General features: G+C 37.5%; 1 protein-coding gene across 3 annotated transcripts in view; it reads left to right on the forward strand.

Annotated features, from left to right (window-relative positions):
• The window catches only part of slc25a21 (solute carrier family 25 member 21), a 74,582-nt gene that overhangs the window by 38,974 nt on the left and 21,370 nt on the right, over window positions 1–14,238 (forward strand). For 2 of the 3 annotated variants that reach the window (XM_046855134.1, XM_046855133.1), the window contains exon 3: window positions 11,201–11,249. In XM_046855134.1, coding sequence (XP_046711090.1) covers window positions 11,201–11,249 — 49 coding nt within the window. Of the gene's footprint in view, window positions 1–10,048; window positions 10,119–11,200; window positions 11,250–14,238 lie in introns of all 3 variants that reach the window. The other variant, XM_046855136.1, reaches the window with a different exon arrangement.

Genomic DNA, 14,238 nt, shown 5'->3' on the forward strand with positions numbered 1-14,238 from the left:
CTTTGTCCTGTGCACCAAGTGGTTTTGGTTTCGATAGAGTTTGCCTAAACCTGCTCAGTTACAGATTGTAAAAATGATCTGATAAAAAATGCGCTTTCGTTGCCAGGGTGAGTGTTTTATAAAAACAAATGTTTGCGTTCCACCTGAGCAAGAAAGCTTTTGCAAAGTGGCCTTAGTTGTACAGTTCTTTTAACAGTTTGTCAGCACCCCTGTAAAGATTTTGTGTTTGATTGGGCATGTTTATAGATGTTGTTGGGACCAAATGTTGACTAGGAATATATTAGTTACATTTTTGAATGCAGCTTTAAAATAAATTTGATTAATAGTGTAGTATAACATTAATTTGCTGCATTCATAGTTTTGTTGATGGAAGTTTCTTATTAGGATATTAAGATAAAAGTGTTTGTAAATGTGTCTTACTTTGTTTGCAATTGTGACTGTGCTGTCATATATGCATACACGCATACACTCTCACACATACAAACACAGGGCAGGGCTACACTGCTGATTACATAATTACGGCAACAAACCACCACCGTGTGTAACATAATAACCGTCTCTCATCAGCCTCAAACCGCCACCATGCCCGCCCAATACTGCTTATGTAATGCTTGGAAAGAGAGAGTAGCGTGTGTGTGCGTGTAAAAAGGGTTCTGTGGAACCCCACAGTTTTGAGGATGTGTGGTTGCCCATTTATCCATGAGCCAGGGTGGTGAAACATGCTTCTCTTGTGCTTGGCCGGTGCTAGCTGCATGCGTTTACACTACAGTAATGGCTTCCTGCTTCGGTCTCTCATGCTAAATCCACAGGGTTGCCAGCTCTTAGGTTTCAAATCCTGTATCATGCTCAAAGACCACCAAAACACAACTTTTGCCAATTTATAAAAAGACTCCAATAAATCTGCTTCTTGGTGAAGCTTTTGTGAGATTTCAAGGCATTCAAGACAAGTGCATTGTTTTTCATCAGGCCAACCAAATTTGGCTTTTGATGAGTTACGGCCAGACAGATATGTCACTGTTGATAGATAATTATTAGAACTGTTTCGCTCAATTTCTACACTGGCATTTTGTTGCATAAACTACAAAATTCAGTTATTTAGCAATTATTTCATTATTTTATTTAACACAATTGATGCAAATTGTTAAAATAATAATAATAATAATAATAATATAATAGTAATAATAATAATAAACCTGGGGATGCTTTTTTGTGCGTTTGATGTTAATCATTAAAATGCATTCCTAGTTTCCTCAGGATTCTCTGGTTTCCTCTCAACTCCCAAAAACCAAAGCTGAATTGGCGATTTTCTAAATTTCTCTGGCTGGCTAATGTGTGAATAATTGTGTGTATGGTATCCTGAAATGAATTGGTGTCTTATCCAAGATGTCTAAGATCAGTATCCACTACCACCCTGAACATGAAAAATTGACTGCTGAAGAAAACAACTTTAGCAATCCTAAATTAGCAGTCCTAAACCATACAGATTTCAGTAGTCAGTAACTAACATTAGCTTTATATCCTATGTGGCTAAAGGTATCTGATGATTACACCCCCAGACTAGAAGCATATATTGTCTATGATGTATAGTTTCAGTTTTCCTTCACTGAAGACAGCTAAGAGACATTTTCCAGCATGACAATCCCCTGTGCATAAAGCGAGGTCTATAAAACATGGTTTAACATGGATGAGTGGAACACAGAGTGTCCTGCCCAGAGCCTTGATCTCAACCCCCCCATGTATCCTCACCTAACCCCAGTACCCAACACTACAAAAGCCAGAGTAAATCAATATCAATAAATCTATTACAATTGATTATGACATTTCACTGGACTCCATAACACCATAACATAGCTTTACGAATGTTTCAAATGGTTTGTTTGTGCATGTGCGTCTGTGTGTGAGCACATTTGCGTGCATGCGTGCCTACATTCACTTTCTAGGTCTTCACAGAAGGAGAGATTTTATCATTCTCGGTACATGCCTGCTGCTTTTTTCTGTTGTTCTCATCTGCATATGCACCTGGAAGGCAAGCACCTGAACTCTGCTTTCTTTTTCTCTCTGCCATGACTGGCTGTCACATTATACTTTTAGTTAGCTCCATATTTTAAGTAAGTTCTCAGTGTCGGCCTATAAATTCTTATTGTATATGGATGTGACTGTAGAAATGAGTCTTCTCTACACTGTTTTTGTCCACCAGGACCTCTGGCCAGTCCACGTCCAGGGGCCCTGCTTTTGCACTTGTCCAAAGAGACATGGGGTGTTAACAAGTAATTAAAGAATTTACTGCCCCACTAAAGGTCTATTATTACTGTTCCTAGCCCATAATTGGGTTCATTATCAGCTTTTATGGACTATAGGTGAACGTTTTTGAAACATTGGTCACACTCTGTCCTGGCCATGGGCTGCCTCTGTCCTGACCATTTTAACTTTTTGCAAGGTCAAATGTTTAATGTACTTATAGTTTAGTAAATGTGCCTTTAGTTTATGTACCCACATTGTTATTTTTTTTAAGCATGACAGGATTTAGCTGTGCTGTTCTAATACACTGAAATAGCTTTTTCTGATCGACTTTCGACATTTGATATAAAATATTTGTTTTGCCAGAGCAGAAAAATGCTGTAACTTGTTGGTCTTTGGCATTTCCTCTAATATAAAATCATACTTCAACTGCAAAGAGGTGAATAATATGGTGTCTAATTTGTCATTTAATTGTACATGTTGGTTTAATTAATTTGTATTGTGTGTGTGTGTGTGTGTGTGTGTGTGTGTGTGTGTGTGAGAGAGAGAGAGGGAGAGAGGCCTCGCAGCTGCTCTCCTTTTTCCACCCATCCCTCTCAGCACTGTCCACTAGGTGACAGTAATAACACAGCTCATCCTCTTGAATGATTTGTTGTGTAAAGACACAAAAACACACATACAGTATCATGTAATGGTATATAACACACAGTAGCAGTATGCAATTTATATTGCTTTAATATTTACTAGTAATAGTTTCAAATTGTGTCAGTGTAAAGATCTTTGCAATCTAGTGCCAGATAGAACAAAGCTGCCTTTACCTGCCACACCGGCCTCTCATATCACTTCTATCAGTGCAACTTGACTCTGATGTATCTGACGTGTTAGATAAGCTGTAAGCCGATCAGGTTACACACAGCGAAAAGTAGCTCAGGAACACCTAACTGACGTGTTCATGCTCTTCTGCCCATTTTCAGATGAAATAGAGATGTAAATTTGAGTGGTGATTGTGTGCATCCATGGCTGAACAACAGAACCAGATGAGCCATAAAACTGTGCAGAGATCCTGAAAAGAGAAATCGGATTTCTATCTCAAATTTCTTTTGTCCTGGCAGCAATATATAAATACATATATTGGGATAATCCAATTATTCAGTTTGTATTTGCAACCGCTCATCCAAACTATATATACATATTAAACATATTACTCGTGTCTGCTGTGTCTTAAGCTTTAAAATCAGTCATGACATATTTTCCCATGCATTCAATATTTTTTTTAAATAAAAGATTTAAGATGAAAGCATGTAAAAACTCGTCACCATGTAATAATGTTCTGAAAGGATGAACCCACAAAACATCCTATTTGCGGTATAGAAAAAGCTACTTTTTTCACCATCAGTGTAAAATTTTTACGTATAAAAATGAAAATCAATCAGAAATACAGCACAATCAGAATCCTAGTATCATAGCTGTGCAAATCGAATAACGTATACTTTGTTAAATCACATTTAATTTCATTACCCCACTCAAAGAGTATCAGCATGGCACATTTTGATATGGCAAAATGTCCGGACGCATTCTTGCAAAAACAATCGAGAGCCATTAATTTGTAAAAATATTTCCTGTACAGGACCTGCTTCAGGTCACCCCACAAATGTTTTTTTTGTTGTTGTTGGATTCAGGTCGGGACCGATACGATTTCTCTTGGTTTCCTTATTTTACATGAAAAAAAACCCCTGCTATTTTAACAAGAGTGTGTAGACAATTTTTTTTATATCCATTGTATTTATCCAAATCATTCATGAAGGGAATGACACAGGTGCTAAGACTTCATTTGTTTAGAAGTTTTCCAGAGAATGAAGAAGGATTCTGTAGAGAAAGGGCAGATCTGTGTCAATATCAGTTACACCAGGATTTGCATTTTATAATCCTTACCCTTTCTGCTCTCTCACTCATCCGCTTCTGTGTGGTTGGCCCTGCCAATGCATTTGCATCCTGTGTCAAGAATCATCTGCTCAGGGCCAGACTTTTAATCATGACCATGAACCATGCTGACCATAAGTTTTGCTTTCTGTTGTAGTTGCGCTTAGAATGATGTTTCCTATTCTTGCTTTGTACAACAGTCTTGTAAAAAAAAGAAAAAATGATGAAAGGGTGCTTGGCAACACGAACCAAGTGCATGCTGCTGAGATTCGGGTTTGGGTTCTAACCTTGTCGTGTATAGTTTATCACAAAAGATAGCAGCTGTGGTTGTTCTTCTGTGTAGAATCCCACAACAGAGTGCCTCCCTAGCAAAAAGGTTCCAAGAAGAGCCCTTTTTGAGACAAAGAATGCTTTATTTTACAAGGCATTCTCCATTATCCAATAATAAATGCCTTCCTGAAAGTGTACTTTAATTACCAACAATTCCCAAGGAAGAGGAAATATGTTTTTAAATGTTCTCTATCCCAATTTATATTGGCACTGCTTTTATTTACCTTCTAAATGAAGCCAAGTAGATCTAGTAATGATATTTGATAAATAAATATTTGATTTGATTATATGTTGTAAAATGTAAATTTGATGGCATTGCATCATTGTCTTTTTATTTTTTTTTATAACGTCTTGTCACCAACCCTGTTATAATTGACTTGACATTTTCAAGACTTCTATAACCAGTCAAATTGAGGATTTAAGAGCTTGTAATAATATAATAATATGTAATAAAATATTAAATAATATTTAATTCCATATTTGATGATCTTAAGAGATTCCTACTTGTCTCATTTGTAGTTCTGACATGTTTCAGTAACATGCATCTCTCCTCACCTAGCTCTTTTATTATGTTTTGGGTTTTTTCTTATTTTTTATTTTATTTCTTTATTTATTTTTAGTTCGGCAGTGAAGGAACCTAATGCATGTGTCATTCTCAACGCTCCTCATGCCTAATCAGATTCCCATTGTTACACAGGGTGACAAATAGCAGAGACATTGCCTGTTTGTTTAGCATTCCTACACTGATGTGTTTTGAGAAGAAGTGTTAAAAAAAAAAGATGGAGACGTTAGAGATGATGAGGGTTTGCACAACCAGCTACTGGTTCAGACAGGAATTAAGCCAAAATTTAGGGCTGAAATGGCAGACCTCCAAATCATACATAATATCTAGTACAGGAAGCACCCACAAGTCATTTTATATACCATTATTCACTCAGATATGTGCCATCAGATTGAACAAATTGAATGACTAAGACATAATGATATGAATTGTCATTTGTAGTTTTTTATTTATTTAATTAATATTTTAAATTATTACATCAGTTACCCTAAACTAGAACTGTAAAAAAATAATCAAAATAACAAATTCTTCCAACCCTGCTTATATCTTTAACCTTTTTCTCCAAGGTCTTACATGAAATTTACATCAGTCTCTGTCCCATTATGACTGATGACACCTGTACACATTGTGCAATCTTTGACTGTCACTATGCTATTTTGCTTTTTCACTAAGGTGTGGGAGTGAGAGCTTGGTACTTGCCCAAGCCAGAACTAACTGCTGATAACAATCTCATTGTGGTGATGTATGATCTCTAGGAGTAGTCATCACAAAATTAGGAATGCAAACTAAGAACAAGCTGCCTGCTTTTTTGACAGTTTTTTGTTGTCTTTTGTCCAGACATATACTAGGCTGGATATTTAAGAATACAGTAGTGAGACTAGTGGGGCAGCTACTATCTGATTGACAGTGCTCTGACCATCCTCTCATTTACATATTCACGGTGATTTAGCACTGTCTCATAAGACACTATTGGAGAATGTTACTTTTCTTTTCCAAGTGAATTTCCATGTGTTTTAAACTTGTTACATGGTTAAAAACAGGCATAAAACAATTGATAAAAATCAGTCTCTTTCAAAAAAGTTGGCCATACCGAGCAAGTAAAATGTGCGTTGACGTTACTAACTTTTCTTTTGAATTTGTGATCGTGATTAATGTTGGTGTCATTGCATGAACAGGGTGTGTGCATGTTGGTGTGCGTCTCTGCAGGGCCGACGCACACCAACGATGCTTCTGTTGGCGAAAACAAGTGTTTTTCTTCTACTAAACAATTCTTCCAATATGTGACAACACCTCTATATACACAAAATATCACTGGAGTGCTCACAATTTGGTTTAATTCGGCATAGGTTATAGAATAGTCAGCACATTTCAACAAGTCTTATAGTGCACAAAGAACCCACTAAACACGCCTCCTTATAATCTCTCCACTAGCCGGTTCTAAATACTTGGTCTAAGCCAGATAAAGCCCATTTCAACTTCCAAGGAAGTATCGTAAAGTGCATTTCCTTTCCTGACTTACATCACCACATACACACCATAACACCGGCAGGGAATTTTTTACACACCCAGGCAGCTCACCTTAACATGAAAGATATGTCTGCAGGTAACGGTGTCAATGGAGTTTTAAAAAGTTTTCACTGTTGATCGTAATCGGCCAATGTAGGTCACCATAGGAGTAGCGTTCGTGAAAAGAGACACATTTTTCACCACTTGGTATGTTCATATAATGTGCCCTTTATAAAGAGCCTGGTGAAATGACATTCTATGTAATTTTTTTCTATATAAAGTTGTTAAGCACCGCTCCATGCAACAGATATAAACTTGCTGGCTAAATGTTGGCTACAGTAGCTGCTTATGACAGGAGCTGTCAATGCTATTGTGGTTTAGAGACAAAAGATAGCACTAAATAAAGGTACCCAATAATATTTCATCCAGCAGTGCAGAACTAAATGTGAAACAGCAACCAGATGGTAGGCCAGTAACTGCAGTTCACCAATACTTAACATATTCTCCAGAGAAATAGCTGCAGAGAATGGGAAAGGGGGATATGTTCTCGTGTATACCTCAAATAAAAATGTGACAGTGTACGTTCCTTTCTCTAGGCAATAAATTTGAGTTTGAAGTGTTCTAAAAAAGTGCTGGGGGAATTGCTGCTGAACGCCATGTTGACAGCCCAAAATAAGCTCTTAACGCAAAACTGAGCCTTGTTTTCGTGTTTAAAATAGAGGTTGTGAGTAACACTATAGGCTCTGTTTATGATGGACATGGTCTATGCATGGTTGGCTCCAAAATATACTGAAATTTGAATATTGAGTAGTTCTGGGTGCATGTAAACATGATGTAGGCTCTGTACCTTTGAATGGTGCACTAAATAGTAGTGTAACTGTCTGTTCAAGGACAAGGATCTGATTTTAGGATTTTGATCATTAAAATTGTTTCTTTTTTTTATATTTTATTTGCTAAGTAAGCATTAGTTGCCTACTTTCCCAAAGCATGTCATTCTTAAGCCTTTTTCAAGCTTACACAGCTGCGAATTGCAACACAGCTCCTGCTTATTCCCAACAATTTATTTGTTCGTGTAGTGATCATGTGGAGGAAATGTCTCAGTACTTTTTCTGGTCTATCTGTCTCCCCCACCTCTCTGCTTCGACCCTAAATCCGTCCATATGGAGCACACTAAAAACGACCATGGTTTATCCCTGGCTCTTTTCACCTTGTTTGTGCGTTTCCTCTTTTCTGTAGGAGACGATAACTCTTGTCTTGGCACTTAAGTAAGGAGATTTTCCCCCTAAGATGGAGTTCATTAGAGTCAAATGAGTGACAGGCTCTTGTGGCCTCGTGCTGGTTGTTACCTTTGATCTGCCGCCCGTCTTAGGCCCTCTTATACAGGGCTAAACGGCTCCTACGGCACATTTACATGCCCATGTGCTTGCTCGCTGAGCTACGCACTGTCCAAATTGGGATATATATTAAAGTATAGGTTATATTAAACTAGGCTGTATATTTATAGTATGTGTTCATGGGCATGGCATTAGCGACAACGGAAACAGCTCCTGGGTCCATGAGCCTCTGTTACCTTTTAAGTGTTTTTTTTTTATCAGTGCCAGTACGTGTTTGCTTAGTGATGTGTTGCATAGACCAATTGCGCTAATGGCATATTTTCTATATATTCTTTTGCCTGTTTGTCAAATTCTTTTATTGATTTAATGAGGGCCATAATCTTCCACAAAAATACTGATGTTTTTCCCAAGGCTTTATTTCTCTTTGCATGTAATCTGTATGAATGAGAGATTTTAATGGACCATAATTATTAATGGACCACCATAATTATCCCCCTGTTAGACCATGATTAATAAAATGATAATCCTTATTATGTTGCAGTCCACTGGGATATAAAATGCACCACTGCAAACGTTTTTTTATTTATAAAAAGGACACGAATTATCTGCTTTACTTCTTTTCCGAACGTTATCATGTTTTTGTGCTACTTATTTAGGGTTTATGTTTAAACCGCTTTTGACACTTCTGCATAATACATATGACAAAGTGCTAATATTCGCTGGAAATATCCATGATTAGGAATCAACAGTGAGCTGTTATTTCACTCTGGTATTTCTCCTGATAATTACCTTCCTGGAAAACCCCTAAGGAGACAGTGTCTTGTTTATAGACAATATATTTAATAGAGCAAATTAGAATGAGGGCCGTATTGCTGAACAGCTGTGTACACATGGTGAAATCTGTGAGAGAAGCCATTAAAGTCAATACCATTGTGACAGTGAGAATCCCAGTTTAGAACTTAAACTGAAAAAGAGTCCCTGTGTTCCATAATCTCTTTGAGACTCTTAACCTCTTAACTCTAGGGATCTCACTTATCTTCCTCCACTGTTTAAATAGTCATACCTTTGATTATGGTGCTGCGAGTTAACCAAGCTGTGAGCATCTTTTAAGCAAAAGAAAAAAAAACCTTACAATTCTTCACAGTCATGAAGTGTTTAGTGCAAAACAGGCATTGAAACTGGCCCTTGCCTATTTACATAGCAAGAAGTCGACCCAGATAGGGTTTCAACCATTGTTGCGTTTTCATTCAGTGGAACCTGATCTGTCTGGTAGCTGCTGTAAACACAGAGCCAAGAGTAGCCAAGAGTAGCTGATTTCACAGTGTGAAATCAGCATTATTTACCATGTTAAACTGCCCAGCCTGTGTCCTGTCACCGCTATCATCCTGGAACTCTGGAATGCTGATGTGGCATAGTTCATTCATAGATTACTGCTTCTCAACATGCTCATTTATACACTGCTGAACAGTAGTACAATAAACTACACAGTGACAATTTTTGTTATTTTACATCTGTACCTCAGCAGTGTTTATAACAATATTTACAATATCATTTCTGATTAGAAAACATAGTACAAGATATTACAATATATGATTATTAAGAGTCTTTTAATTTAAGATATATATTTTTTTACACTACAGCATTATCCCCTAAACCTCCATCTTTGCCATCTATCTCTCTATCCTTAAAAGTGTTGTCTGTTTTTAAAAGAATATAAGTTCTAGGAGGCTGAATATCTTTCTGAAGCTCAGCGTTACACTGGAGATATTTGACTCAGCATTGCAAAAGTAATCAGAGATGCAATAAGATGTCAAATTAAAATTTCACCAGGCTTCAGACGAGGCTTCTAAAGCATTCAGTAGTAAGCAGGTCTTGACAATATTACCCATAGCGCGTTAATTAACATTTGTATTGCGATCGTCTTCTTATGCCTAAGAGCAAAACTCAAGAGGTTAGCTTATCTTACCTCAGCTTCACTTCCCTTGAAGCCAGTGCCACCTGCATTCAGTTTGTGTGGACAATGGCAGGAATTACAGTTTTCTTTGTAATATTTTCTTTTGGATAGCCTAATAATTAATAGGCTATTAAATATATTTTCTTTTGTGAAGACTCATGTTGAAAAATATAACGATTTTTCCTGTTTGTATTTATCCCACAGGCGATGAGGCACTATGCTGGCATTTATTAAGTTTGCAATAGTCTTCTAGGTCATACATGTTGTAACACCAGTGAGTACGCAACACACGAAAAATGCCAAATGTTTGTATGTGTTAGTGTAAAGTATGCTGGGTATTGTGGTGATCCCGCACTGCTAAAGCATTGCTATGCTGCACTAAAGAACACTACTAACATTGCATAATAGGTGCTAAAATGAAATAGATTTGATTATTGGTATTACAGCAAAAGGAAACCCTTGTTCTAATGTTTCCCCTAAAAAGCATTATAGAAGAAGCCTTTGAATTATTTATTGTGAAGGTTTATTAAATAGGTTTTGTATTCAGTGCTCAAGTTTAAAACTGATGAAAAATACTAGTTTTACTGTATATAAAACTGGGAAAAAAAATACCTTCACCTGTACCTCTTAATGCATGTTTATTTCTATTAATGGCTGTATACATTGATTATAAACTGCTGCTCTAATTGGATGAAAATTTTCAAGTACAACGCTGTATTTGAATAAATTGCTAATTAGAGGAGCAAACTGACTAAGATTCCATTACTATAATTCAAGAGAGCCGGACTGTAGATAAAATACATGATCATAACTTGAGAACCAAGCAAGCAACTATTCCAGACCCTGTGCTACAGCATTGTATGGGACTGATTTTTGCCCAGTGAAGCACAGTGGTAACAGGACAAAAACACAATCGAAGTGATGAAGGCAGTGGTGTGGCCAAATGGTTCCTGTCAAATGTGTGGTTAAGGATCTAGTACAGAGGCATTTTGAGGGAATCCCTTATGTATAATCATGGCAGCCGAACACACGCATACAGAACACATAGACATATGGTTTACAGGAATCTGACTTGCTGTATTTATAAATGTATAGATCTTGGTTTCTCCTAATTTTTATGTGGTTAAACATTTGCAGATTAAAGTTTTCCACATCAGAACATTTATTTTTCATGGTTCAAACCTTCTACTGAGGTTCCTCTAGGATCTGAATGCTTTAGACATGTAGCTGTTTGATATAATGTGAAGATAAAATGTATCAATCTATATATTTAAAAGTAATGCTAAAATTTAAAGAACAACTATTTTCATACCTGGCTAATAAAGAGTTTAAATGAGTTGTTCATTTTCTCTTTAGGTCTGGTGGAGATATGTCTGATGCACCCGCTGGATGTCGTGAAAACCAGGTACCAGAAAATGCAGAATGATTTTCCTAGAATTAACTAACACTTATTAATCCTTTGTTGGAATGCAGAAGCTGAACAGGCCTATATTTTTTAATGCCTTTAATACATGTCTTTTTCCTCTGTGTTTTCCAAATAAGGATTGGACAGGCCTGCATATGGGCAAGAGAGCCAAGTGGCTAAATCATTTTGTGGAAAATGAAATGCATCATTTACCCATGCTGAAAATGTTTAATACTCATTAATGTGTGCAAATCACTTTTATTTTTACCTCGTTATTCCTTTGAACTCTATCCCATGTTCTAGAAACAGGGCTGTAAAACCAAAAGAAACATAAAAAAATAACCTTGTTTGGTGCATGGCAAATATTGAAGCTCTTGAATTTATTTCCTTCCCTGTTATATGAACTAGATTGTAAGCCGATGTGGAGATTGATCTGGGCCCTCACACCAAAACTACTCCGTAAGCAGTAAACAGGTCGTGGGCCACTCCTAAACCTTTATGGCCTGTGTGTGCCCTGCCAAGACCCTGGCTCTCCTGCTAACATTCTAACATGCCCGCACACACACAAATGTATTCATATGTATTCTACACATGCATATATGCACATACATTTACTCTTTGTGACTGTCTTTTTTGCAGTATATAATCCTGCGTATTTTGGATTGAGAAAAGCTTTGCTCAAGATGCCAGGAGAAAAAGAGGGAAACAAATTAAACATAAGTACATACGTTCATACAAATTGATATATGATACTCCAGAATCCTGTAGGGTGATTTAAGGTCTATTGGAAGTTTTGCCACGGTTAGGCCACTCTCTCTTCATGCAGGGTCAGGAGGTTAAAAGTGCACCCTTTATTTTCTTTGTAATGCTCCTTCTTAACAGTGGGAAAAAGCTGAACTGAAGTCTGCTTTTTTTTATTAGAGTTATGAATGAAAGACAGAGTGAGAGCTGCGTTTATTTCTATGTATGTGTGATTTTAGAGTCTAAACTCTCTCACTGTAATTTGTACTTTAGAATATAAAAATGCATTCTTCTTTTTTGTGGGGCCGTGACAGTTCAGTGCGAGAAGTAGATGACATACCTTTTCAGTAGTCATCTGTTATTTGTTTTTTTTCCTTTTGGCATTTTTTTCTCCCTAACAACTCTTTTCTTAAAGCATGCTAGCAGGCTAATTGGGAGGGTGAGTAGAGCTGAAATCTATTAGCGCAGGACTTGGAGCCATTGAAAGAGTTCTACCCAACACACCTCCTTTCTGACGCTAGTTGCAGGAATGTCTCTTTATTAGTACCTGGCTGCTGCTTTAATGTTCACTGCTCCAAATTGGATGCCAACTGGAGTGAACTTTTTTTTCTATTTAAAAAACTGCTTTGGTGGAATCAAAGGGTTTTTTGGAGTGGAACCTGACAAAATGCATTTTCTAGTATACATATTTACCCTGTGCAAATGAGGGCACTGGAGTCAGGGAGAGGAAAGGGTGGGGTTGCCACACATCCACCTAGATCTGCTCGGTGATATGCATAGTAAAACATCAGAATCAGTGTGTAAAAGAGGAGTCACATTCTCCGCATGCTATCGATATAGTAAATGTAATTTCCTACAGTTTGAGAAAGCATTTTTTTTGAAGGTGCATTATTGGCAACTGAGGGTGAAATGCATTTTGGTTAGGAGGTGTTTGTATATAGTTAGCCTTCTAGGAAGACAGTGGGCATGAAGTTAAAGCTTTTCATTAACCTGGAAACCACCTAGTTACATGGTTCATGGGCTGGTCTCAGCTCACTTGGAGGTAACAGAGGGTGTCGGGCGGCATTTTCGGCGGGGGGCAGTTTGCTTGGGGCACCCCATCTGACTCTGATCAGCCTGCCGGCTTCACTGCCGCTCTCATTAGAGAACAGGAAGAAGTCCAGTTTGTTCTTTATGTAGAGATCTGGTTACAGAAATTGACTCCACCTTAAACACACCCTTAGACCCTCCCATTAGCTCAAACACCTCCGTGTATTAATGCCCCCTTGTTTTGCCAGGCATACGATGACCCTTACTAGCTTGTGTCATTGTTTCCTCCATTCTCTAGGTAGTTCAAGTGATTTTCAAACGTATTATCATCTTATTATTAAGGCATAGCTTTGTCTTGCTTTCAGTATGATGTAAAAGCTCATCTATTAAGTTAATCTGTTGGCCATCCTGTTATGCCTGTTTTGGGTTTTGGTGGTGGCGGCAGAAGGATGAAGAGACAGTGAAAAGTATTGGTCAAAATACTGGTAGCTTTAAACAATGGCTTCGATGTGGGTAAAGGGATCCCAATGTCCTCTTAGTTCTCTGCAAGGTCTTAACTATAGAGTCTAAAACTGTTGTTGAGATACATGAGATATATATATATCAAATTCTATTAAATAATTACAATAAAAATACATGCATAGCATTTACAAGAAATATGTTAGCAGTCTTACAGATAGCATTCCTCCAGTCTACAGAATTACTGGTGCTGACTGACACCTCTCTCCTAGTAGAAGATACTTAAGCCAGGTGTAAGACTTGACTATGTGGCAAGACTTGATAGCCTGGTTAATGTGCAACAAATCCTACAAAATCTGCTAAGGTAATTTTTTTGAGCCTGTCTTTAAAAAAGCACTGGATAGATAAACAGACCATCTGAACAGCATTTAAAGTCGAATTTATAATTAAGAACAATACCGCTTTGTTCTTAAGAATCATGGCAGTGCAGTGCAGGGGGTTAAACCTGTACGCTAATGTTGAGCTATGTTGTTGAAGCAGTTCAGCTACTGGACTGGTTCATGTTGGTATACCCAAACCGATGCTTATTTTCCTGTCCCTATCACACCCAACCTTAGATGATTTTCATGGTTTGCCTTTCAAAGACCGACATTCAAATTCTAAGCCCTACCCTTTGGCCTTTCTCTAACACCATACTCTATGTGTATACATGCAAGTGGCCTAGTGTCCTCTGATGACCAGCATCTCGACAACAAAACTT

The sequence above is a fragment of the Silurus meridionalis genome, chromosome 8 (genome assembly GCF_014805685.1).
Source record: "Silurus meridionalis isolate SWU-2019-XX chromosome 8, ASM1480568v1, whole genome shotgun sequence".
NCBI lineage: Eukaryota > Metazoa > Chordata > Actinopteri > Siluriformes > Siluridae > Silurus > Silurus meridionalis.